This window comes from Ostrinia furnacalis, unplaced genomic scaffold (assembly GCF_004193835.3).
Source record: "Ostrinia furnacalis isolate ACB-3 unplaced genomic scaffold, ASM419383v2 OfSCF1649, whole genome shotgun sequence".
Lineage (NCBI taxonomy): Eukaryota > Metazoa > Arthropoda > Insecta > Lepidoptera > Crambidae > Ostrinia > Ostrinia furnacalis.
The window spans coordinates 127745-154715 of record NW_021131888.1 but is presented as its reverse complement, the minus strand read 5'-3'; the positions used below and the strand labels follow the sequence as shown (position 1 = coordinate 154715).

General features: G+C 36.0%; 2 protein-coding genes across 2 annotated transcripts in view; both read left to right on the top strand.

Annotated features, from left to right (window-relative positions):
- The first annotated feature begins 766 nt into the window (after positions 1-766).
- On the top strand, positions 767-17142 carry LOC114353282 (splicing regulatory glutamine/lysine-rich protein 1-like). Its single transcript, XM_028305200.1, has 5 exons — positions 767-975; positions 6049-6086; positions 9435-9511; positions 15653-15851; positions 16994-17142. The coding sequence occupies exons 1-5, from the start codon at positions 782-784 to the stop codon at positions 17125-17127; spliced, it is 642 nt and encodes a 213-aa protein (XP_028161001.1). The 5' UTR covers positions 767-781; the 3' UTR covers positions 17128-17142.
- Positions 17143-18973: 1831 nt separating this feature from the next.
- Positions 18974-26971, top strand: part of LOC114353305 (transcription elongation regulator 1-like) — a 35456-nt gene continuing 27458 nt past the window's right edge. The window contains exons 1-3 of the mRNA XM_028305243.1: positions 18974-18997; positions 20744-20942; positions 22218-22333. Coding sequence (XP_028161044.1) covers positions 18974-18997; positions 20744-20942; positions 22218-22333 — 339 coding nt within the window. The remainder of the gene's footprint in view (positions 18998-20743; positions 20943-22217; positions 22334-26971) is intronic.

The following is a 26971-nucleotide window of genomic DNA, read 5'->3' as shown; positions in this document are numbered from 1 at the left end:
AGATTTTAGCAATTTAATACACAAAATCAATTGCGCACATTTAAAATAAAGTTTGTTTACACTTTGACAGCAATAGACTGACATGCAAGGTGACATATCAATGAAGTTTTCAGTTACTGTTGCCATTAAAAGAAATTAGTACCATTAGTTTCCCGCAACATGGCGAGGGTTTTTATGTTCCTGGTCGGGCTATAATAATATTGTCACCTTTAGAGCGATAGAGCGTGCTATGCTCGGAAATTCCCTGCGTGATGAAATGAGATCCACAGGAAAACCAAAACTGACTTAGCCTGCAGAATTGCTAAACTCAAGTAGGAGAGGGCGGGGCACATGACTCTTAGATAGAACTGATGGCCGTTGCGACGATCTCGGACCGCTGTAGGTAGGTCTCCTACTCGACTTAACTCGACGGACCGACGATTTAGTGAAGGCCGTGGAAAGTGGCAACCCAGCTACGGTTGTTGTGGAAAATCAGTTGCAACTGCTCGAGCGGTTCGTGTATGTGCGTCCATAGAACTGCAGTTCACTGTGCAGTCACAGCTTGAATCACTGTGCAGTCACAGCTTGAAGCTGTCGACCCTGACTGCTTCAAGCGGTCCGTGTATTGCCGACCTTATTCGGTCTCAAGTAAGGGCAGTATTCACAAACGATGCTTGCTTATGTGAAGCAGCAAATCAAACGCACGGCGTTGAATTTAGGTCTGTGCAATCACAGTTACAGTTACACGAACCAATGTTCGTGTGTCACCCTGCGTCCACGCGCACTGTGAGACCTCATAGTAATGTTTGTGAATACGGGCGTTAATTTAAACTTTTCGCTCCCAGGTCGTCATTCAGCGAGTTCTCATCGAAACACGGGCGCGACGACCGCTTCAAAGCCATCGAGAAGCCGCGCGACCGGACGACCTACTTCAACGAGTACATCGCCGAGCTGCGCAAGAAAGAGAAGGAGGATAAGGAGAGGAAGAGAGAGCAGGTGAGTGGCAGCAACGTGCGGGGGGCGGGACGGGGCAGGCGGGGCGTTTGCCGGAGGGGCGTGGCCTAATAAACGGGCGTGGCCTAATAAACAGTCTTGCAGGAAAGAGGTGTGGTTTAGACATAAAGGGGCGGGGTTTGAAAAAGGGCGTGGCGATACGTGACTGATTTGACGTGTTTCCTTTTTTTCTTTTATAGCCTAATGGCTTAAGATTGTGAACGCTACAATGTAACCTTATGGGTGATTAAATAAATAAATAAATAAGTAAAATCGACGCAGAATTCTCAAAGCTTCGACACAATGCACCAAATTCTAAGTTAAGTCGTTGACTGTCGAGACACAATACATAATAATTTTATTGCTCAAGGCTCACCGGCGAGCTGCGTGGCGTCCAACGTGTTAAAACTGTTAAAGGCTCTATTATCAAATAAATTAAATTTAATCTAGTCAAATAATAACACTGAAACAATGATTTTATGATTGATGAATGGCTTCCTGAGTTTTTTTTTCTCAATAAATATGTGACAAATTATTGATATCTCTCGATAACGTTACATTTGCATTGCACTGTTTCATTTGCCTACACTCTTGTGCGTTCACGAACAGTAATGATAAATTAACCAGCATTGTCTAAGTATTTTTATAACTTCAAATTCAAATTCAAAACTTTGTCCCAACTGGGATTTGAACTCAGGCCCTTGTAAAAAGGAGTTTACATTACCATGATGAAATACGTCATCAGAATGTCACTGTCAACCATGTCTACCTAAATAAATTAGTAATCAAATAAACTAGTGAAATATATCCAACGGCAAACACCTTCGTCCAATACTATCTAATGCTGATTATTGATTTATAATAGTGTAAATTAAAGATGATTCTTATAATTCAGCTACAAAGGATTACGCTCCGTTAAAAAAAAAAACTAATAAGTTTTTATTTAATTGTTATTTTGTTCTGTCAACTCCAGCCGTTTGGTCTGTGGACAGAATCTTTATTTGTTTCATTTTAAATTGTTAGATGAGAAAAATGATGAATGAATGAATGGTCAATATGGAAATCATTTTAGGAGGCATTATGTTCAGTGGACATACTGTAACTGAAATGATTGTGATGAAGATAATAATCCAAAACCAACGACACCATGCTGAGTGGATACCTTTTCAGTATCATTGTAATTACCTACTCATTAAATAATTTTAAGTGTTGTAAGTGTATTGTCGATGATACTGAATAAACGTTTTTCTTTCTTTCTTTCAAAACCAATCACAGGTTAAATCTACGACTGAGATTAAATCGAGTTTAGAGCGATGTTATCTACTGTACCATTTTTGACTTTTTGGTAAATGGTGTAAAAAATTAAGATGGCCAAAACCTACTTTAGCACATTATAACACATGAATAACTATTTATTATGGATTGCAGACAGTGGTGACTTGAGTTTGTAGCGGCGCTTTTTTGCCAAATGATTGTCTCGAAGCGCTGGTAGGGAAAAAAAGTAATGAGACTTGTAAAGGCTCCTTAAGGGCATTTGACGATTTGTAAATAGTAATTTTATTATTCCAGATAAATGAAAACATTTTTGATTTGATTTGAACAGATATTATATTTTAACTATTAAAACTGAGCCTCATCCTTTGCAGTGGTGGATATTTGCAACGCATTTTGATATTCTCATATTTATAATTGGTAGAAATGCTTAACCGTATATAATTCTAATAATCTTACATTTCAGGTGTTATTATTCTTTGTCAATTTAGTCCAGTTCGATTCTGGTTGAATTGACAAAATGGAGGAGATATTTTGTTTCAAAATTTTGTCCATTTTCATCAATAATACATTTCATGTTTTGTTGAAAGAAATGTTTAAAAAAATACTTGGGTTCGATCCCCAAATGTTAGTTAATTTAATCTATTTTTTTATTATCACCCATTTTGGCTATTAAAGTTTTTATAATAATAAAAAATAGGGTTGTTGACACCAGGAGTTTGAAATGAGGGTAGTTGATACCAACAGTCAATTGACTTACTTTTAATGAGCTCTCAAATGGTCTCTGCCATAGATTTTGAATGGCAAGAGGAAGCTATGTCGTCATCTTTTCTATTTATTGATTTTAAACCTATATAAAATCTAATTATGCAGTAAATTGAACCTTTTTTCGATTGTCAGGACTTCTGTTTTTTTTTTTTTAAGAATTTGTGTCTTAGTAATTGTTGGTGTCAACTACCCAAAGGCGAAGCAATTAAAAAGAAAAAGAGTTATAAGCTATATGGGTTCGATTCCCATACTTAATATCTGATAAATTAAAAAAGAAACTCATTCAGGTTCGACCCCTGAAAGAAAAAAAAATAGATTGTCAAAAGTTTGCTTGCGATTTTGAAACTTATTGCATTGCGAGAAGTTCTTTTTCCATTTGATATATTTAAGATTTGAATGACTTGACCATTAGTTAAAGCCTTTTTGTCTGTGACATCAACTAAAAAAGAAAATAATTTGAAAATTTTGAATTTAGAATTCGTATTTTTTTATTAGTTCATGTCAAAGGCTTAACAACTNTGATGAATTGCTTCCTATGAGTTTTTTTCTCAATAAATATGTGACAAATTTTATTGATATCTCTCGATAACGTTACATTTGCATTGCACTGTTTCATTTGCCTACACTCTTGTGCGTTCACGAAAAGTAATGATAAATTAACCAGCATTGTCCAAGTATTTTTATAACTTCAAATTCAAAACTTTGTCCCAACTGGGATTTGAACCCAGGCCCTTGTAAAAAGGAGTTTACATTACCATGATGAAATACGTCATCAGAATGTCACTGTCAACCATGTCTACCTAAATAAATTAGGTAATCAAATAAACTAGTGAAATATATCCAACGGCAAACACCTTCGTCCAATACTATCTAATGCTGATTATTGATTTATAATAGTGTAAATTAAAGATGATTCTTATAATACAGCTACAAAGGATGACGCTCCGTTTCGTTAATTGTAATCAAACAGTATTTTTCGTATTTTCTTGATAGTTTAGATAATAATATATTTTATCACTAGCTTTCCGCCCGCGGCTTCGCCCGCGTGGAATTTTGTCTGTCACAGAAAAACTTTATCGCGTGCGTCCCTGTTTCAAAAACCGGAATAAAAACTATCCTATGTCTTTTCCCGAGACTCAAACTATCTCTATGCCAAATTTCATCAAAATCGCTTTAGTGGTTTAGGCGTGAAAGCAAGACAGACATAGTTACTTTCGCATTTATAATATTAGTATAGATAACGACTAACTGGACTGGCCTGACGAGCTCATAAAGTTAGCAGGAAGGCGCTGGATGCAGGTCGCTACCAAGTGATTATGGAAATCATTGGGGGAGGCCTATGTTCAGCAGTGAACGTCCTGTGGCTGAAATGTTGATAATGATGATCGCCTGTGTGGATTATTTTTTTACAATAAAACTTAAGTTTAAAACTCAATAACTTATTATGGCCTTAATGTTAACCTCTTGTATAAATTTTGTAATGTTTTATCAAAATCCGTTTATTAGTTTTTGCGTGAACAAGTAAAATAAACATTCTATTGATAGGTTAAATTGAGATATTTTAACCAATCAGATGACAGCATCTATAAATATAGATTTGAGTGTTGTTTAGTATTACTGAATTTTGAGCTTTCTTAGAACTTTATTTTTAGGAACAAAAATGAGTCCTCTACGAATTATTACATTTTAAAAATAATAATTTTGAAAACAGAGCCTCATCCTTTGTATTAGTGGATATTTGCAACGCATTTTGATATTCTCATATTTATAATTGGTAGGCATGCTTAACCGTGTATAATTCTAATAACCTTACTTTTCAGATGTTATTATTCTTTGTCAATTTAGTCCAGTTCGATTCTGGTTGAATTGATAAAATGGAGGAGGTGTTTTGTTTCAAAATTTTGTCAATTTTCATCAATGTTTTGTTGAAAGAAATGCTTAAAAAATACTTGGGTTCGATCCCCAAATGTTAGTTAATTTCATATATTTTTTTATTATCACCCATTTTGGCTATTAAAGTTTTTATAAAAAAAAAAATAGGGTTGTTGACACCAAGAGTTTGAAATGAGGGTAGTTGACACCAACAATCAATTGAGATATTTTTAATGGGCTGTCAAATGGTCTCTGCCATAGATTTTGAATGGCAAGAGGAAGCTATGTCGTCATCTTTTCTATTTAATGATTTTAAAGTTACATAAAATCGAATTATGCAGTAAATTGAACCTATTTTCGATTGTCAGGACTTGTCTGTTTTTTAAAAGAATTTGTGTCTTAGTAATTGTTGGTGTCAACTACCTAAAGGCGAAGTAACTTGAAAAAAAAAAAAGTTATTAGCTGTATGGGTTCGATTCCCATGCTTAATATCTGATAAATTAAAAAAAAACCCATTCAGGTTCGACCCCTGAAAGAAAAAAAAAATAGATTGTCAAAAGTTTGCTTGCGATTTTGAAACTTATTGCATTGCGAGAAGTTCTCTTTTCATTTTGATATATTTAAGATTTGAATGACTTGACCATTAGTTAAAGCCTTCTTTTGTCTGTGACATAAACTAAAAAAGAAAATAATTTGAAAAATTGAATTTAGAATTTGTATTTTTTTTTATTAGTTCATGTCAAAGGCATAACAATTGTATTTCTTTGTGATTTTTTGCACTAAAATGATTTATTTTTAATTGAAAAATCACTTTATCCAACCTGTTTTTGTCTTTAATAACGGCGAGCGTGTCTCCTGGTCGAACGTTTACATATTAATCGATAATCGAGTCTAATTCCTTCATATTTAGGATTTATTTTGCTTTTTGAGTTCATTAACAAAGTCCTTAAAAAAAAGGCTAGTTAGCGCAGCGCTATGCGAATTTAGGGGTCTCTCTATTTAAGAAAATAGGTAATTTTTAAGATACTACTAAAGTTTCAAATTAACAATAACAGATGGCGATCATACGCGTTATTCAAAACAACTCTATCCTAATACAAATAAGGTCGACTATTGCTTGCGTATAACAAACCGCTAAACGTACGAGTTTTTTGCACGGTTCAGCGCGACCACAAGACACGCTCAGCCCGCGTTAACAGCACATGAGTTGGAATCGCAATCGGAACGCCGGGGCGGCGCCGGCCGGCGGCGTGGCGCGCGCTCCGATGGAACTGCTACGGTGACTATCTTGTTATAAAAGGGACGGGTTGCCAGATGTGCTCGGGAAATAAAATAATCGAAGAGAAAAAGAAAACGCGAGAAAAGAAAAAAAATAGTGAATTTAGGTGTTGAAATTGTGTAAAAGAAATTAAAAAAATTTGGAATTAATCGCGAGAATAGTAAAAAAAAAAGAATTGTTGCTAAATTGTATAAAATAAATAACGAAAACAAAAAAAAAACCGCGAGAAAAGTAAACAAAATACGAATTATTGCAAAAAAAAAGGTAAAAGAAACAAAAGAAAAGATTAAATGTGAAATTAAGGACAGAATTGAATAAAAACTTGTACGGTACGATAAAAAGAAAATGATTGTACAATAGTCGAATTATATGAAATAACGAAGTCTCATAACAAAAAAGCTAAATATTAAAAACTACTAAAATAATTATTCAGATGAAACTAGGGCGAATAAATAATGAAACATAGTTTATTTTCACTTGTGAAGGTCGGCGGTCGAATTAAATCTAAAATGGCCATCTGGCAACCCTAGCGGTAAGGCCGTCTGAACGAAGGAGTCTCCTTAGGGATAACTAATCTAAAAACAAAAAAAAAACACGTAAAAAACAATACGGTCCTATTTTTTAAAGTATTGTCATCTTTTTGAGAGAACATGAAACATTCGAAAATGAAATTAATGTCAATGAATAAACGAATAAAATTGGAAACCTTCTCATTCTGTTGAAGTCGAAAAAAAAACTTTTTTTTATTATACCATAGCTCGTAAAAACACCGTTAATATTCAGTCAAAAATATATATTTATTTCGCGTAATTTCCTGGTTATAATTAAATAATAAAAAATAGTTTAAAAAACAATAAATAAATAAATAAACGTACAGGAGACTTCTAACTTTAGACGGCGATCGCAAGCGTCGACGAGACGTCCCCAATACATGGTAAATGGTCAACGAACACAACCGTCAGTCCCCGAGAGAACACCTCGATATACAGGGTGTTGGAGAAACTGGGATGTCTTTGAAAGTCTATTAAATACCAGCTGCTAAGGCAGCTAGTAAAATAAAGATATAATTATGGTAATTTGGGGTAATGCTGGTATTACACTATTAATTTCCAGTTTTTTATTCACTGTTTTACGTTGACAATTTTATTTTTAAATTTTCTGTCAGTTTTGACGTATCTCCTTTTGTAAATATGACAGTATATCGCAATTTTGTGACGCACTTTCAAGGACAATCTAGTTTTTTTGAACAGCCTGTATAATGTAAAATATTAAACGAAAAAGTAAATGATTGTGTTGTGTGTAAAGCATGAAATTTTTGGATATTTTTGAGTAAACATTTTGATTTTGTCAGTATGTATTACACAAAAAATATTATTATTATTATTCTTTTTTTAATTGTCATGATAATAAATTAATAGATAACATATTTTAGTCTGTTATGGAAGGCAAATGGATGATTGGTCTACGCTCCCCAATTCATATGTTACTTACAAACCAAGGGTAGCTTGTATAGCGACGGGGGAAAAGATAAATAATTAAATACCCATGAAAAGATTTGCCTCTTGTTGGATTCGAAGCCAAAAAATAAAATACAAACAAAATAAAATACTCGTATCAAAGTGTACTCTAGTGCTAGACGAGTGCAACCTTCAAGATAATAAAAAATGTATTTGATATGTACACACTGACCATTACATTTTGTGCTTTACACTAAACATAAGAGGCCTAAAACACATAAATTAACAGGCCCAAGCCATTGGTGGCGATTCCATTGTACCATTCTTTAAACTAAATTTATTTTTGACCTCTTTTTAGTTTGTAAAAAATACTTTATACTGAATTTACAAATCTGTTCTTGTTGTTTTGGCATAGATACTCAATCGAAATTTATTTGTTTCTAACTTTATGGATGCTAAATTTGACAGCTCTGTGCCGTCCTTTTCGATTCGTAAACGAGAAAAAAAGACAGCCAGTTTGCTCGAGTGTTGCAAGAGAATCGTCACCAGTGTTGCCAATTGAGAAAACTTTATATTCAAGCTTTGCAGTAATTAGAAATGCATAAATTGCATGCTTATGGCATTCTGCCAAGAAGCTTGAAGATAGGTGATGGTTTCTATATTGTTTTAACTACTAATCAAATTTTCTTCCAGGTTCTTATATTTTTTGTGTTTATTCCCGTGCGCAAATATTTTTCTTTGAATAATGGTCAGTGGTTTTGGTATTTATACATTTTGGGCCTTATTCTTTTGGGGTAAAGTTGAATGTGTATTACTCTGCTAATGATTGGTTTTTGTTTAAAAATGAGAGAATAGAAAAATCTTTGCGTACACAATATTACATGAAAAAGTTTAAAGATTAAATTCAAAGTAAATTTTGAACGAATACAGATTGTCAAATGTAAATTTTGAGATTTTAAATGAAAGAGTAAAGTAAATTTTTTGTTTACGCAAAAACGGGAATTAAAATCGTGCTTGGACTTAGATATGTTTTCGAGTTTAATTTGAGGCAGAAATTTGACTTTTAAGCCCGAAATGTTTCTTTTTACTATTTTTATCAGTTGTTGTCAATTTTCTGAATCAAATTAAATCAGGATGAGTGACAAGCTGACATACAGTCAACATCAAATAGTTCATGACACCCAAAGTAGCCAAAAACGTCTTTGGTACAATTGGAATTAGGTTGTGTACTTTTTGACCAGTTTGTGTGTCACGAAATATTTGACACTTGACTGTGAGCATCAAACTTAGTTTCTTTCGCTACTTCTCAGCACTAATCAATGCTATCCCGAAGTGGTGGTAGGGCAAGCTATATACGGGGCGTGTATAAGTGCCTTAAAAAGGGGCTACATACTAATAAATTGTACTGCCTCAAAAATTTGATGTCTCAGAGAGCACGTTATTGCCATTCGGATCCAATGAGACATTTTAGACACATTAGATATCTCAGAAAAATCTGACATCAATATTGTGACCATAAGTAGAATTAGTGGACAATAACGTCGTGTAATTTTTAGTTTTGACAACGATTTGACGTCTGTCAAATAAGAAACATTACATAAAGCCGATTTTTTTTGGATGGCAATCATATGTATAACGTGTGTATCATCATCATCAGATCATTCAGTCTCCACTGCATGATCATGATTAATTTAAAAGACAAATGGAGGATTTGTCCTACACTCCCCACGCTGGCCAGACGGGTTGGGGAGGCCTGATGTTCGCATGTTTGTCCCTTAGGCCCAGAACAGACGGTGAAACGCAACTGCAANCACATGAGTCGGAATCGCAATCGGAACGCCGGGGCGGCGCCGGCCGGCGGCGTGGCGCGCGCTCCGATGGAACTGCTACGGTGACTATCTTGTTATAAAAGGGACGGGTTGCCAGATGTGCTCGGGTATTAAAAAGAACGAAAAGAAAAAAAAGCGAGAAAAAAGAAAAAAAAAATAGTGAATTTTTGGGAAATTGTGTAAAATAAATTAAAAAAGTTAGGAATAAACCGTGAGAAAAGTAAAAAAAAATAAGAATTGTTGCTAAATTGTATAAAATAAATAACGAAAACAAAAAAAAACCGTGAGAAAAGTAAAAAAATATACGAATTATTGCGAAAATATGTAAAAGAAACAAAAGAATTAAGATTAAATGTGAAATTAAGGACAGAATTGAATAAAAACTTGTACGGTGCGATAAAAAGAAAATGATTGTACAATAGTCGAATTATATGAAATAACGAAGTCTCATAACAAAAATGCTAAATATTAAAAACTACTAAAATAACTATTCAGATGAAACTAGGGCGAATAAACAATGAAACATAGTTTATTTTCACTTGTGAAGGTCGGCGGTCGAATTAAATCTAAAATGGCCATCTGGCAACCCTAGCGGTAAGGCCGTCTGAACGAAGGAGTCTCTTTAGGGATAACTAAACAAAAAACAAAAAAAAACACGTAAAAAACAATACGGTCCTATTTTTTAAAGTATCGTCATCTTTTTGAGAGAAAATTATTTAGTCGAATTTGAAACATTCGAAAATAAAATTACTTATTGATATTAAATCAATGAATAAACGAATATAATTGAGAACGTCTTTCCTTTTATTAAAGTCGGTTAAAAACTAAAAAAAAAATTTTTTTTTCGTAACAACACCGTTAATATTCAATCAAAAATCTATTATTTTCGCATAATTAACGCAAAAATAATTTAAAAAAACGTACAGGAGACTTCTAACTTTAGACGGCAATCGCAAGCGTCGACGAGACGTCCCCAATACATGGTAAATGGTCAACGAACACAACCGTCAGTCCCCGAGAGAACACCTCAATATACAGGGTGTTAGAGAATCTGGGATGTCTTTGAAAGTCAATTAAATACCAGCTGCTATAATGATAGCTGGTAAAAAAATAGAATATAACAATTTGAGAGGGTAATGCTGGTATTACTCTATTAATTTCCAGTTTTTCTCACCTTTTTACGTTGACGATTTTATCTAAAAAAAATCTTGTAAATATGACAGTATATCGCAATTTTGTGACACGCTTTCAAGGACAATCAAGTTTTTTTGAACAGCCTGTATAATGTAAAATATTAAACGAAAAAGTAAATGATTGTGTTGTGTGTAAAGCATGAAATTTTTTGGATATTTTGAGTTAAAAATTGTATTTGTCAGTGTGTGTTGTCTAAAAATTTAATTGTACCAAAAATATTGCACTGAGAAAAAAATACAAACATTTTATGCCATATTTTAGAAGAGTAGCTGTAACGCCCCTGGGACTGCGGGTGTCTATGGGCGACGGTAATCACTTAACATCAGGTGATCCGTCTGCTCGACTGCCTTCTGTCACATAAAAAAGACTTTGACAAAAAAATTGTCGATACAAGTAATAAAATAAAATAAGTATCATTACTCTTAGTATCATTTCTATTACTATTTGACAAAATATGTACGTTACCAAAAAAACTGATTCCAATTGTCGTGATCAATTGATCATTATTTGACCGAATCAAATGTCGGATTCGAAGCCGCAACCTAATTTAATAATAAAGTACACACTGACAAAACATTTTGTGCTTTACACTAAACATAAGAGGCCTAAAACACATAAATTAAAAGGCCAAGCCGTTGGTGGCGATTCCATTGTACCATTCTTTAAACTAAATTTATTTTTGACCTCTTTTTAGTTTGTAAAAAATACTTTATACTGAATTAAAAATCTATTCTGTCGTTTTGGCATAGATACTTCGAAATCTAAATTTATTTGTTTCTAACTTTATGGATGCTAAATTTGACAGCTATTTGACAGCTCTGTGCCGTCCTTTTCGATTCGCAAACGAGAAAAAAAGACAGCCAGCTTGCTCGAGTGTTGCAAGAGAATCGTCACCAGTGTTGCCAATTGAGAAAACTTTATATTCAAGCTTTGTAGTAATTAGAAATGCAAATTGCATGCTTATGGCATTCAGCCAAGAAGCTTGAAGTTAGGTGATGGTTTCTATATTGTTTTAACTACTAATCAAATTTTCTTCCAGGTTCTTATATTTTTTGTGTTTATTCCCGTGCGCAAATATTTTTCTTTTAATAATGGTCAGTGGTTTTGGTATTTATACATTTTGGACCTTACTCTTTTGTGGTAAGATTGAATGTGTATTACTCTGCTAATGATTTGATTTTGGTTTTGTAAAATTGAGTAGAAAAATCTTTGCGTACACAATATTACATGAAAAAGTTTAAAGATTAAATTCAAAGTGAATTTTGAGCAAATACAAATTGTCAAATGTAAATTTTGATATTTTAAATGAAAGAAAGTAAAGTATTTTTTTTGTTTACGCAAAAACGGGAATTTAAATCGTGCTTGGACCAAAGATATGTTTCGGAGTTTAATTTGAGGCAGTAATTTGACTTTTAAACCCGAAATGTTACTTTTTACGATTTTTATCATAATTGTCAATTTTCTGAATCAAATTAAACCATGATTATTGACAAGCTGACACACAGTCAACGTCAAATAGTCCGTGACACCCAAAGTAGCCAAAAAGTTCGCAACACATCTTTGGTACAATTGGAATAAGGTTGTGTACTTTTTGATCAGTTTGGGTGTCACGAAATATTTGACACTTGACTGTGCATCAAACTAAATTTCTTTCGCTATTTCTCAGCACTAATCAATGTTGTCCCGAAGTGGTGGTAGGGCAAGCTATATTTTGGACGTGTATAAGTGCCTTAAAAAGGGGCTACAACAAACTAATGAATTGTACTGCCTCATAAATTTATTGAAATGAAACGATTGAGACATTTCAGACACATTAGATATCTCAGAAAAATCTGACATCAATATTGTGACCATAAGTAGAATTTGTTGACAAAAACGTCGTGTAATTTTTTGTTTTGACAACGATTAGACGTCTTTCAAATAAGAAACATGGCCTAAAACCGATTTTTTTGGATGGCAATCATATGTATAACGTGGGTATCATCATCATCAGATCATTCAGTCTCCACTGCATGATTACGATTAATTTAAAAGACAAATGGAGGATTTGTCCTACACTCCCCACGCTGGCCAGACGGGTCGGGGAGGCCTGATGTTCGCATGTTTGTCCCTTAGGCCCAGAACAGACGGTGCGAACGCAACTGCGANAACTGCAACGAAACTGCAACTTTCTGATGATTCTGATGAATGAAACTGAAACTGAAAGTTTCAAACTGGTCGCGTCATGTGTGGTCTCTCAACGGACGCTATGACAGAAACTAAGATGCAACTCAAAAGTAACTTGCTGTTGCAGTTTCGTTGCAGTTGCGTTTCACCGTCTGTTCTGGGCCTTTGTCGCCTCTTACGACATCCAGGGGAAGTGTGGGACTTACTCCATCTTTAAAAAATATAAGAAATGATCATTAGTCCAAGCCAGATTATAGAATACCCTTTTTTGCGTAAAAGAATCATGCATTGCGAAAAGTAAAGAAATAAAGTAAATTATTAGAGTTGTTGATTGCAAAGAAAGATAATTAGAAATCAAAATGTAATGATATAGATTTACAAATAGGATTATGAAGGGAAATTAATATTACGGGCGAGTAACACATTGTTAGTTATATTCTACTTTAAAAGTGGTTGTTCTTAAACATTTTTTTTTTCAGTCAAGTATTATGTAGATGACATTATAATAAGTGACACATAGTGCTACAATATTCTGAAACGTCAAGTGGCAAAAATCGGAACTAATAACTCAGTATTGATAGTAGCACCCTCCTGTCAATGTCATATCTGAGAAACTTCAGTGTTGTCCAACTTTACGCTATATGGAAATGGAACATATTATTGTGGGAATGCATTCTAGTGATAAGACCTATAGTTTTGTAGTACACCAACATACGATTTTGAAATGGTGACTTGAGTTCCGACACTTCTTTTCAGCACCAGCACATAAGTGGTGGTAGGGCAAGCTATATTTGGGACGTGTACACAAGTGCCCTGGAAAGGGCCTAAGTTACTAATAAATATTTCAATTTTGATTTGATTTTAAAGATCACAAGAGGCCTATGTTCCAGCTATGGACTAGAACAACCACTAATATAAATAAAATAAATAAATAAATCTTTGGACAATTTCACACAGCGCCAGCTAGCCCCAAAGTAAGCAACTTAATGCTTGTGTTATGGGTGCTAGCTTAACGGATATACTACTTATATACTTTTTTTAAATACATACATATTATACATAGTAACACCCAGACCCGTCACAGAAATTAAAATTCATCATTTCAATTTCTGCCCGGCCGGGAATCGAACCCGGGACCTCTTGGCATAGTAGTCCGTTCTGAACCACTACACCAAACGGCAGACTAACTAATATGATTGTATCTTGAAAGACTACGCTCGTAATATTAGTTCCTCTTAGATTAAAGTCAATATTATAGGATGAAACGGCAAATGAGAGTCAATGTGTTGTGAAATCATTATAATACCATCATCAGGTCATTCAGTCTCCATTGCAGGAGCCTGACCCTCTAATTGACCAGAGGCAAATGGAGGATTTGTCCTACACTCCCCACGCTGGCCAGACTGGTTGGGGAGGCCTGATGTTCATACATTTGTCCCTTTTGTTGGATTATATCTTCTGAAATAGTAGGAGTGGACCTGTTTCGGTCTGCCAAAAACTTCTTTTTTTCTCAGCCAAATGACTTCCATTTGACAAAGGCCTTCCCTAAAGATTTCCACAACCAGATCGTCCGTTCACCTAAAATTATAAGGCGTGACAACAGTTTGAAAATTCTTCCCCGTTTTTGCTACGTTTTTCATTGTTGCTCCGTTTTTCTATTGGTTGCAGCCTGAAGTCTTCTTTTATAAATGGGCTATCCATCACAGAAATAATTTTTCAAATCGTACCATTAGTTCCTGAAATTAGCGCGTTCAAAGAAACAAACTCTTCAGCTTCATAATAATAGCTACTAGACTAGCTTTCGCCCCGTTAATTCGTTCTGTCACAAAATGTCTTATATCAATATTCTGTAGCCGATAGCTTTTGTTCATCAGAAATAATGTAAGATTCTAATGGTGAAAGAATTTTTAAAATAGGTCCACTAGTTTCGGAGCCTATTCAATTCAAACAAACATTCAAATCTTTCCTCTTTATAATATTAGTATAGATCCGATACATCGACTCTCAGGCCGCTACTAATCAATAATTTCTTTCAGGGATTAATGAAAATTTTCTTCCACAGATGCTAATATACCGTTCTTCTTTTCAGCTGCTAATCCGCGCGTTTTTTTTTTTCAGGTTTAATTTAGTGCTGCACGATTATACGGCGCGGTCGGTCGTTGCTATGCGGTTGCTAAGCGAGTTTTTAAGTAGGTGGGGTCGCCATTTTGTTGAAACATATAAACAAAATAAGATCCTCCTCCCTTTTGAAAAAAAAAAAGGAATTAAGTTTAAATATTCACCAAAAGAATGCAAAAGTATGTCTAGGCTGTTTAAAATAAATTAAAAAAGTAAAGTTGAAAAATAATGGTTTTAAAGTTTCTAAGCATATCATAATTAATCTTTAGTCGCGTTTAAAATGTTGAAAATGATCTGTAAACAGTAAAAATAATGAATAATAAAAAGATACAATACAATTGTGGTCAAATACCTGCATTGTTATGCATAAAAAAAAAGTATTTTGTCATAGAATAAATATTTGATGCTTCTATTGTTACATGAAATATAACTTTTCAAGTATTTTATTATAGTCTTATGATTAATTGAACACAAAAATAAAAGTATGTAAAAACTTTTATCAATATTTTTAAAATCTATCTCTAAATCAACGTTCCTAATCAATCACACATTTAATTCTATTATTAAAATAATGTTTCATCAAACCAATATAAAGAAAAACATCCCCAAACTCACAAATACAAAAACAAAATGGTCACCACCACCTTACCCCTCAACCAACCACCGACCGCGCCCCCCCAACTGCCTCAAACCACTACGACCCCTAAAATACGCCCCTTTTCTAGGTCAAGGTGGACTTCATAGCGCTCCTCAAGGAGAAGGCGGTGGACCGCCACGCGCGGTACCCCGAGGTCAAGAAGAAGATTGACAGCGACGCCCGGTATAAGGCGGTGGAGAGCAGCTCCGTTAGAGAAGACTACTTCAGGGAGTATTGCAAGCTGGTGAAGGAAGAGAGGAAGAAAGAGAAAGATGGGAAGGAGAAGGGTGAGTTGATATCATCATCATCATCATCATCATCTCAGCCATAGGACGTCCACTGCTGAACATAGGCCTCCCCCAATGCTTTCCATGTCGCCCGGTTGGTAGCGGCCTGCGTCCAGCGCTTTCCCGCTACCTTTACGATGTCGTCCATCCACCTTGTAGGTGGACGTCCCACGCTGCATTTTCCGGTACGCGGCCTCCACTCCAGAACCTGGCTGCCCCATCGGCCGTCAGTTCTGCGTACTATGTGCACTGCCCATTGCCACTTCAGCTTGCTAATCCGTCGAGCTATGTCAGCGACTTTAGTTCGTTTACGGATTTTCGTTACTTTGATATGATTCGTTGATATTGACACTAGCTATTGCCTTAATTTCGGTCTGTCACAGAAATACCTTATAGCACTTGTGTCCCCCTTTCAACATCGAGATTTTTTAAAATGTGACAGGAAGCAAACGAGCAGACGGGATAAAATTATCTTATTTGGGGTGGATTCGACCAGAGTAAATATTAATCTCTGAATAAATCGTCAGTTTTGACATATATTTTCTATACTGACACTGTCAATGTGCCAGTTATACCAGGAGTTATACTCGGATAAAGGTCTGGTCGAATCGGGCCTAACACAAGCATATTAGTTGCTTACTTTGGGGCAAGATGGCGCTGTGTGAAATTGTCCAAAGATATTTATTTTTCATCAAAATTCGTTCATTAGTTTTTGCATGAAAGAAACATTCATCTATCCACCTTCACAATCATTTTAATTTTTAATATTAGTCATCATTTCAGCCACATGACGTCCACTGCTGAACATAGGCCTCCCCCAAATCCTCCCTTTAATATTTTAACATGTATTGCTATTGCCGCTATAACACAATTCCTAAAAATGGAATAAAAATACAAGAATTATTAGGAATAGGACAACTTTTGAGATAGTATAGCCATTCATAAATTTTTCCATCTTATTTTTTTTATATTAAAATAATTAATTTTACTCCAAACTGAAGAGCTGCAATTTGCATTAAGATCTGGTTGCTGTCCCCTGGTATTCTGGTATAATACTATACGTGCCGATTCACACTTGATCGTTTAATAATAATTTCATAATTAAATGTGTATAAGTATGACCTTATCATTACCTATTCCAGCGGAGCGAGCCGACCGCAGCAGCAAGAAAGATAAGAAAGACAAGGACCGCGACAAGGACAAGGATAAGGAGCGAGCGAGCGACAAGGACGGCAAGAAAAAGAAGGAGAAGGCGGAGGTAAGTGATTCACACTAAATGAGGGCTATCGTTTTACCGCTCACCAGTTGGCGCCACTGTAGAGTAAGGTCCTGTCACTTGCTAGTCGCGAAGACAGTGGCGCCAGCTGGTGAGCGCGAAAGTGGTAGGAGGACTATCGCATTTGCACTCATCAAGATGGCGCCACTGTAGAGTAAGGTCCTGTCACTTGCTAGTAGCGAAGACAGTGGCGCCAGCTGGTGAGCGCGAAAGTGGTAGGAGGACTATCGCATTTGCACTCATCAAGATGGCGCCACTGTAGAGTAAGGTCCTGTCAATCGCCAGGGGTGCCAACTGTTAGGTAAAAAAACGATAGCCCTCATTACACCTTGATCGTGTACACATACAGTGCAATTTCCATTGGGGCATATCTTGCCGGTACAAATTCGTTTTTTGCTATTTGGTGTTCGACCAATTCGCTAATACGTCCTTTACCCCAAATACAATTTTAAATTTCGTGGTCATACATGGTGTGGTTTTGTAAAACAACACCCATCTTAGGGGTGGTACACATGAAAGTAATTACAAGAGAAATATAAATAAAATTTTTACTATTACTTTAAAACCAAGAAACCTTGTTCAAACGTCTCCTAAAACTTTCGAGACGGCGCTTGTTACCGCCCGCACCACCCCCGCGTGCCCCGCTACACCACCGATTTTTTCAATGAAAATTTAAAATATTTCACTTTATTTTTTTTTTTGGCATCAATGTCGTGTCTACTACCACCTTAGATGGGCGTTGTTTTACAAAACCACACCCTGTATATTCTTCTTTCAGATCAGCTCTCTTTTACTGTACCGTATCTGTAGACAATATTACATCTATTGTAAATTCGATACCGTATTCTCTTCGCTCGGTTCCCAACGTACAATTGATACTCTATTTACCCATTCATTATGTTAAACAAAATAAATTTTGCCTCTGGTCAATTGAAGGGGTGCGCCAAAGTTCACCTAAATTTTCAATTATTAAAGTTGTTGATTGCAAAGAGAATAATTAGAAATCAAAATGTAATGAAATAGATTTACAAATAGGATTATGAAGGGAAATTAATATTACGGGCTAGTAGCATGTTAAATTATCTACTTTAAAAATGGTTGTTCTCTTAAATATAACTATATTTAGTTCAGTGTTAGACACACGCTATATGAATCCCATATGAGATCTATCGTTTCTTAGTACAGTCACCGTCAAATAGTGCGTGACACCCAAAGTGGCCAAAAAGTTGGCAACACAACCTTATTCCAATGAGGGTTTTCGCGATTTAAAAATCCGCCAGATGGCGGGACGTGGATGTAGGGTCTGACTGCTGCGTGATTAGTGGATTTTGACATATCTGTCAATGTCACGTCAAAAATAACCAATCATGCAGCATTTGGACCTCGCGTCTACGTATTGCCATCTAGCGGATTTTTCAATGGCGAAAACCCTCATTGTAACAAAGCCGTGTTGCGAACTTTTTGGCTACTTTGGGTGTCACGAACCATTTGTCGTTGACTGTGCAGCTTATGATATTAAAATACCATAGATTTTGAATCGTAATGTAAGGGAGTAAGATTCAAAATTAATTGGAAAAATTGATCATTTTGTGGCAGCTTAATGTGGTGTCCCAATTTTGGGACATGTATGAGTGCCCTGTATAGAGTCATCATACTTGTTAAATAAATAAGGCGAACTTGAATGCCATAGTGGCATTGTGTCAACCTCTGTTAAACGGTCCAGTTTTCGTCCCTTGCCTCTCTAACTGACGTAACTGACATTTTGCAAAATTTTCAGGCGATTAGACAGATCGATTCGTCTTGTAAAATTGATTAAGATGGTGTAGATAACTCAGTTTGGAAAAAAATGTCAGATAAGTCAGTTAGACAGGCAAGCGACGTTTTATGCTGTTTTTAATTATAGTTATTTCTCAATCAGGTCAAGTGCCCTGGAAAAGGCCTAAGCATATAATTAATATTTCAATTTTGATTTGATTTTAAAGATCAAAAGAGGCCTATGTTCCAGCTATGGACTAGAACAACCACTAATATGATTGTATCTTGAAAGACTACGCTCGTAATATTAGTTCCTCTTAGATTAAAGTCAATATTATAGGATGAAACGGCAAATGAGAGTCAATGTGTTGTGAAATCAATATAATACCATCATCAGGTCATTCAGTCTCCACTACAGGAGCCTGACCCTCTAATTGACCAGAGGCAAATGGAGGATTTGTCCTACACTCCCCACGCAGGCCAGACGGGTTGGGGAGGCCTGATGTTCATACATTTGTCCCTTTTGTTGGATTATATCTTCTGAAATAGTGAGAGTGGACCTGTTTCGGTTTGCCAAAAACTTCTTTTTTTCTCAGCCAAACGACTGCCATTGGACAAAAGCCTTCCGTAAGGATTTCCACAACCAGATCATCCGTTCACCTAATCCATATGATTTTAGTATCAAATTATAAGGCGTGAAAACAGTATGAATGATCTTCCCTGTTTTCGAAAAGTTTTTCATTGTTGCTCCGCCACTTATTGGTCTTACCGTGATACCTGAAGCCTTGATAAATGGGCTATCCAGCACAGAAATAGTTTTTCACATTGGACCATTAATTCCTAAGTACGTTCAACCAAACTTTTCAGCTTTATAATATTATATCTACTAGCTGTGTCCGCGACTTCGTACGCGTGAAAATAGTTTGAATAACATTTCCCGTTTTTTTCTTTACTCCTCCGCCCCTATAGGCTGTAGGCTCCCGCGACCTTCACCAGATCGTCGGTCCACCTAATGCCCCACAGCTTTGGTAGTTTTATTCGACACCTCGACTCTCAGGCCGCTACTAATCAATCGTTTCTTTCAGGGACTAATGTCAATTTTCTTCCACAGGTGCTAATATACCGTTCTTCTTTTCAGCTGCTAATCCACGCGTTTTTTTTCAGGGTTAATTTAGTGCTGCACGATTATACGGCGCGGTCGGTCGTTGCTATGCGGTTGCTAAGCGAGTTTTTAAGTAGGTGGGGTCGCCATTTAGTTGAAAAATATAAACGAATTGAGATCCACTTCCCTTTTGAAAAAAAATGGAAATTAAGTGTAAATATTCGCCAAAAGAATGCAAAAGTATGTCTAGGCTGTTTAAAATAAATTAAAGAAGTAAAGTTGATTTAAAGTTTCTAACCATACCATATTTATACTTTTGTCGCGTTTAAAATGTTCAAAATGATCTGTAAACAGTAAAAATAATGGATAATAAAAAGATACAATTATTTTATTTTATCATTGAATAAATGATGTTTCTATTGTTAGATGAAATATAACTTTTCAAGTATTTTATTATAGTCTTATGATTAATTGAACACAAAAATAAAAGTATGTAAAAACTTTATCAATATTTTAAAAATCTCTGAAACAACGTTCCTAACTCGATCACAAGTTAAAGTACAAACATTTAGACCAATCACACATTTAATTATATTATTAAAATAAAGATTGATCAAACCAATATAAAGAAAAACATCCCCAAACTCACAAATACAAAAACAAAACGGTCCCCACCACCTTACCCCTCAACCAACCACCGACCGCGCCACCCCAACTGCCTCAAACCACTACGACCCCTAAAATACCCCCCTTTTCTAGGTCAAGGTGGACTTCATAGCGCTCCTCAAGGAGAAGGCGGTGGACCGCCACGCGCGATACCCGGAGGTCAAGAAGAAGATTGACAGCGACGCCCGGTATAAGGCGGTGGAGAGCAGCTCCGTTAGAGAAGACTACTTCAGGGAGTATTGCAAGCTGGTGAAGGAAGAGAGGAAGAAAGAGAAAGATGGGAAGGAGAAGGGTAAGTGGATAAGATCGTTATAGCACAGAATAATAATAAGTACTACGTACAGAAGTTTTACTTCGCGAAGGTATTTAAAAAAATGTATGCTCAATGTCATTAACAATATGGTGTAATTTAGCCTGTCACAAGAGTCAAGCACCATTTTGTTGACAAACGCCAGTGATCGGCATTGCGCCGAAGCTATAGGGCTGACTTCGGTAAAATGATGTGACGTGAGGTACCAAACTGCGGAAAATGGCGGAAGAAATACATGAATCATCATGAATAATATTAACTACTTATTTACCTCTCAGTGTCTTGAGGCAACTTAAAAAAGTACATTCTGTGGTTTTATTATTATTTAGGCAGTTAAATACTGCACAGTATTTAGTACACCATTTTCTTCCATCAACACAAGAATACGCGTGCGTGAGTCAATGTTCGCTCGTATGTGAGGCCTTGTCGAATCGTATCCTGTAGGTAGGCCATCGTGCGTGTTTTGTTTTCGATGTAAACTCGCGGAGATGAACAGACCTGGTTATAGTCTCAGAACTCACGGCGCGATTTTCACCCGCGCCCGCGGCGGTTGTGGAATTGCGGTTTTATTTCAAAACTCACGCGAGCGGTTAAGCGCTAGATTCTTATCGATGATTTTAGACGTCAAAATGTATGGGTTTATCGATAAAAAGTCGATATAATGGCCCGATAAACGCTTATACCGGCGTGCATCCTAGGCCTACAGGGCCGTATTTAACCTGTTTGGGGCCCTGAGTATTAACACTATAGTACACGCGCCCCTTTTTTTTACACCAGTACACGCGCGGCCTACCATTGTAAGCCAGCTTAAAATTTCACTTTCGGAAATGTTAGAATAAAGTTCTCTTTCTTTTCTAAAATAAAGGAATGTTTTCTTTGAGTAAAATAGTAAAATTTTCTATCTACAGTATTAAGAGTACATACTTTCCCTCCATGTAGCATTACAAAATTAATAATAGCTTAGATTAGAGGGAGGAACCCTGTGCAAATCGAATTCGCACTTGACAGTTTCAAAATTGTTTTACAATGAAGTATCACACTTAAAATCAAAATCAAAAATATTTTATTCAATTTAGACCACTAGTGGCACTTATGAACGTCAAAATATAGTCAATAAAGAAAGGTAGCCCTTATGGGGCACTTTACATGTCTCCTTGTCTTTTGGGCCCTACCAGAGCTATAGATCTGTGGATGATATTATTATGACCTTGACTCTGTGGAATAAATAAAACTTATTTTATTAAATATTAATTCCAGCGGAGCGAGCCGACCGCAGCAGCAAGAAAGAGAAGAAAGACAAGGACCGCGACAAGGACAAGGACAAGGAGCGAGCGAGCGACAAGGACGGCAAGAAAAAGAAGGAGAAGGCGGAGGTAAGTGATTCACACTAAATGAGGGCTATCGTTTTACCGCTCACCAGTTGGCGCCACTGTAGAGTAAGGTCCTGTCACTTGCTAGTAGCGAAGACAGTGGCGCCAGCTGGTGAGCGCGAAAGTGGTAGGAGGACTATCGCATTTGCACTCATCAAGATGGCGCCACTGTAGAGTAAGGTCCTGTCAATCGCCAGGGGTGCCAACTGTTAGGTAAAAAAACGATAGCCCTCATTACACCTTGATCGTGTACACATACAGTGCAATTTCCATTGGGGCATATCTTGCCGGTACAAATTCTTTTTTGCTATTTGGGATTCGACCAATTCGCTAATACGTCCTTTACCCCAAATACAATTTTAAATTTCGTGGTCATACATGGTGTGGTTTTGTAAAACAACACCCATCTTAGGGGTGGTAGTACACATGATGGTAATTACAAGAAGAATATAAATTAAATTTTTACTGTTACTTTAAAACCAAAAAACCTTGTTCAAACGTCTCCTAAAACTTTCGAGACGGCGCTTGTTACCGCCCGCACCACCCCCGCGTGCCCCGCTACACCACCGATTTTTTCAATGAAAATTTAAAATATTTCACTTTATATTTTTTTTGGCATCAATGTCGTGTCTACTACCACCTTAGATGGGCGTTGTTTTACAAAACCACACCCTGTATATTCTTCTTTCAGATCAGCTCTCTTTTACTGTACCGTATCTGTAGACAATATTACATCTATTGTAAATTCGATACCGTATTCTCTTCGCTCGGTTCCCAACGTACAATTGTTACTCTATTAACCATTCATTATGCTAAAACAAAATATAATTTGCGTCGGGTAAGTTAAAGAGGGTCCTTCTCCGAGTCTTTCAGTGACATGGCCCACGTTTAGCTTGACTTCACGACTTGGCCCGTGGACCAAGCTAAAAGTAGGCCAAGTCACTGGAAGACTCGTGCTCCTGTAGTGAAGACCAAATGCCCTGATAATGATAATAATCTTCTACGGGTGATCCTATAATTTTGAAGTTTGACATAATAAGTATGTACAGTCACGGAATCAAAAGGTTCGTCAGTTTTCAAATTGATTCCTTCAACGAATCGCGAGCACATATTACCTTTTGAAACGATTTGATTACAGAATAATCTCGAGTTAGAGAAAATAATCTTTAACTGTTCGCCAGTAAAGTTCAAAATTATTCAGATCAAAGTTGTTTAACTTGTCAAGAAGATTATTATGATTGATAAACTAAAACCTTCTTGTTGGTTCAACCTGCCATTATCTATTAAATAAAAAAAAACTACATTTTGTAACATTGCACAGTGTGTTATGGGACTGTATAAACGGACATTCTCATTGATTTGATGAAACGTAGGTATAGAGCTCAGTAGTACCACGTAGTTTTCGCGGTATAAAAATTCAAAGTTACCTATTTTTTTACTTCAAAATTATGCAAAAATATTCTCAATCGTTAACTAATAACATTTAATTCAGAATTGTTATAATACTTCATAGAGCTCTTAAAACTACACGTAATAAGCTTATTAAGTGCTTCGTAAACGCATTCAGTTAATTAGGAAAAATGATTTTAGTGATTTTTGTTTTTATTTTTTTTCTCAATTATACCTTAATATATGCAAACATTTTTTATTGCAAGATATAGTCTGATATTTAATCTAATTGTATTAATAAAATCAGCTTTAAACTCCGTGATATATTTGAGGAAAATCAAATTGAAAATATGCGCCATATAGAATTGTAAATTTCCCATCACTTTTTAATAGCAATATTTCTTTTGGATGTTTAAATATCATCAGCTCGATTGTACCAAATTATTGTATTGACATTCGATTTACATTAGGTTTCAAATCGTTAATCGTTAATAGAAAAATAAACAAGCAAAACCTTATTCGTTAGCAAACGTCATATTTATTTAAATGTTAGCAACACTGTTTCTTGCAGTACCTAGTGCAAGCGAAAACCGACACTAAGGTGACGAACCTTTTCATTCCGCGACTGTACTTATATTGTGTCAATTAATTTAATATGTCTAATATCAATCTATCTCTAAAGTCCGGTCGCCGAGCAGATAGAATTTCGTCCAATAACTCCAAGCTACCTCGCACACTCACTGCGGCCGCCCGTCGCACAGTCGCGACAGCAATATAATTACGCGCGAGCGATAAGGGTGGGTAGCTTGGGGTCATTGGACGAAATTCTATCTCCTTGACGACCGGACTTTAGTAGGATAGATGGAGTATACATTTTGGTCTCAATGACAACAATAGCTTTCTACGCGACTTTACGAGTCGATTTCGAAAACGAATGTTACATTGTCTACAGGTATAAATATTTTAAAAATTGATAAATGTGTGCGTTTTTTAACTGAGTGAACCTGCTTCGGACTCAAAAAAGGCGTTGAAAACAAAATTTTGGTGTTTTATTCCATACCCTCTTGTTTTTAATGTTTGTTGCGGTGTTTAAGATCCCCGAGCGCAGAATCGATTCCATAAAGTTACTATTGGAGTCGTTATTATTGTTTGTACACTTTTTTTTTAATTTAAACATTTTTTCAAAATGCTAATAAATGTATTTAAAAATAGCATTTTAAATTCAATGCAGATTTAGTTTGGCAAATGAATTTACGGATTTTTTTTAATTTTCATAACTTTATTATTTTCCTCACATATTTTCTATACAAAAACTCAATGTAAATCGGCAGTAAAACAAAAATATAATGCAATAAGTTTTTTTCTCAATAGGGGTATAAAATCTTTGATTTTGCCAAACTAAATCAATTTTTATATTCGACCGGGGATCTAAGATCCGTATTACAAAACTATGTTCAAAACTAGATTCAATCTCGGTCACAGATTCTGTTCTGCTTTATTAGCAGGGCTGCTCCGAAACGTTTTCGTAGTTTCGGGTCTAACTGTCACCCTTGCTCATGCAGGCACCTCGCTTTGCCTGAGAGGCATGGCAACATTCGAAACATTGGATAACGTTTTTCGGAGTAAGCCCGCTGAATATCGAAATTCAAGCAATCGTCAAAACCCTCAATCAGTGCTTGAAATGGAATCTACTTTTGAGATCAGATCTGTAATACGCATCCAATTTTATTCGTTTTATTCGTCGTCGGTAACACCCTCGCGAGATTTGACGTGAACGTCTGCCGACTGTCATGATCTGCGGGGGCCACCCGGGGCCGGATCTAGGGCCGTCGGGGCCCCGGGGTCCAGGGGCCATGTTACCCGGGGGTCCAGGGGGCCACGTACCCGGGGGCCAGCGAGACAATGCTTTATAATGTGCAGTGTTGGTTTGCAGCTGAGTAGGAGGGAGCGGCGAGACGGCGTAAGCATTAATTTCACCTGCATCGGACAAACGCGCTGGGGTGGGGTGCTTTTGGGGGTGGGGGTGGGTTGAAAGTAGGTTTTTACTGAAAATAATAGAAAAATATATATATTGGAGTTGATTCAGAGATGTTTGTTTTTGTTGTTGTTGAATGAAAAAAGATATTACGTCAAAATACACTTTCTAGCTTCGGTCGTGCTTTCGCCAATGTCAAGTGGTAGTGTCGAAAAACAAAATATCTCAAATATACACGTCTTTTTTCGTTCAATAAAAAGAGAAACATAAGACATCCTGAATTAAATTGTTGATTCAAAGGCTGCATGAAAGCTGGTAGTGTCAAGAAATTTACATTCCTTTAATTTTTTTTAAATATTTCTGGGATACCGTAATTTTCGACTCGCAGTTTTAGGTAACTAGATGTTAGAATTTTTTAGACTCAAGTACTAAACCCACACCTAGTATCAAAGTACGGGGGTACACTCCCCTCCCCTCAAAGCCCCGGTTAATGTCCCCGCAGACTATGACACGGCCTTAGGTTGTAGAACGTTTAGATACACCGACGCTGCCCGCTGACTCGGCATTCTGGGTAAGAAGACTGTAAAACAAAGATTATACGAACATTCCACTTTTGCAAATGTTCTTTTGCTAAACTGTTCAGTAGTAATTATTTACTAACATTATTAACTTTAAAGTGTTGGACGTTCTACAGCGAATTCTTATGCATGGTTGTTTGTAAGTTTATTGTTATGACGTCACGTTACAGTTGTTTAAACCTAAGGCCGAATTGTCCGATGCAGGTTCGCTTGTTTTATTATTTAATGTCAAGATGTTGGTATATCGGTGACGTTTTTGAAGTATTTGTTCAAGGATTTTTTTGTAGGTTTTAGAAACTTGTTGAGACTTCTTAGTTCTTTATCTCTGAAAGTTAGAAAAAGGAATACTATTTTGTCTCTTTTCATTACAGTGTTATTTTGATTTGAGGGAAAAAGACAACGCTGTTTAGGAAAATAGGATTGTTTTAATACTTTTTGTGTATTTCTCCACAGAATGACTAAGTCTTATTTAATGATTTTCTTTATTAGGAAAACATACAGCTTATATTATAACACAGGTAGCATACAAAAAGTAGGTCTTGCACAAGACTACTTATGTTTAGAGAAATGTAAGATTTGAGAATTTGTAAAGCTGTTCTAAATAAATAATTCAACTTTGCTGAATTAAAAACACATAGATTAATCTTCACATAAAATAATTACAAATTTTATTATAAAAGTATCGAAACGAAAAGTAAA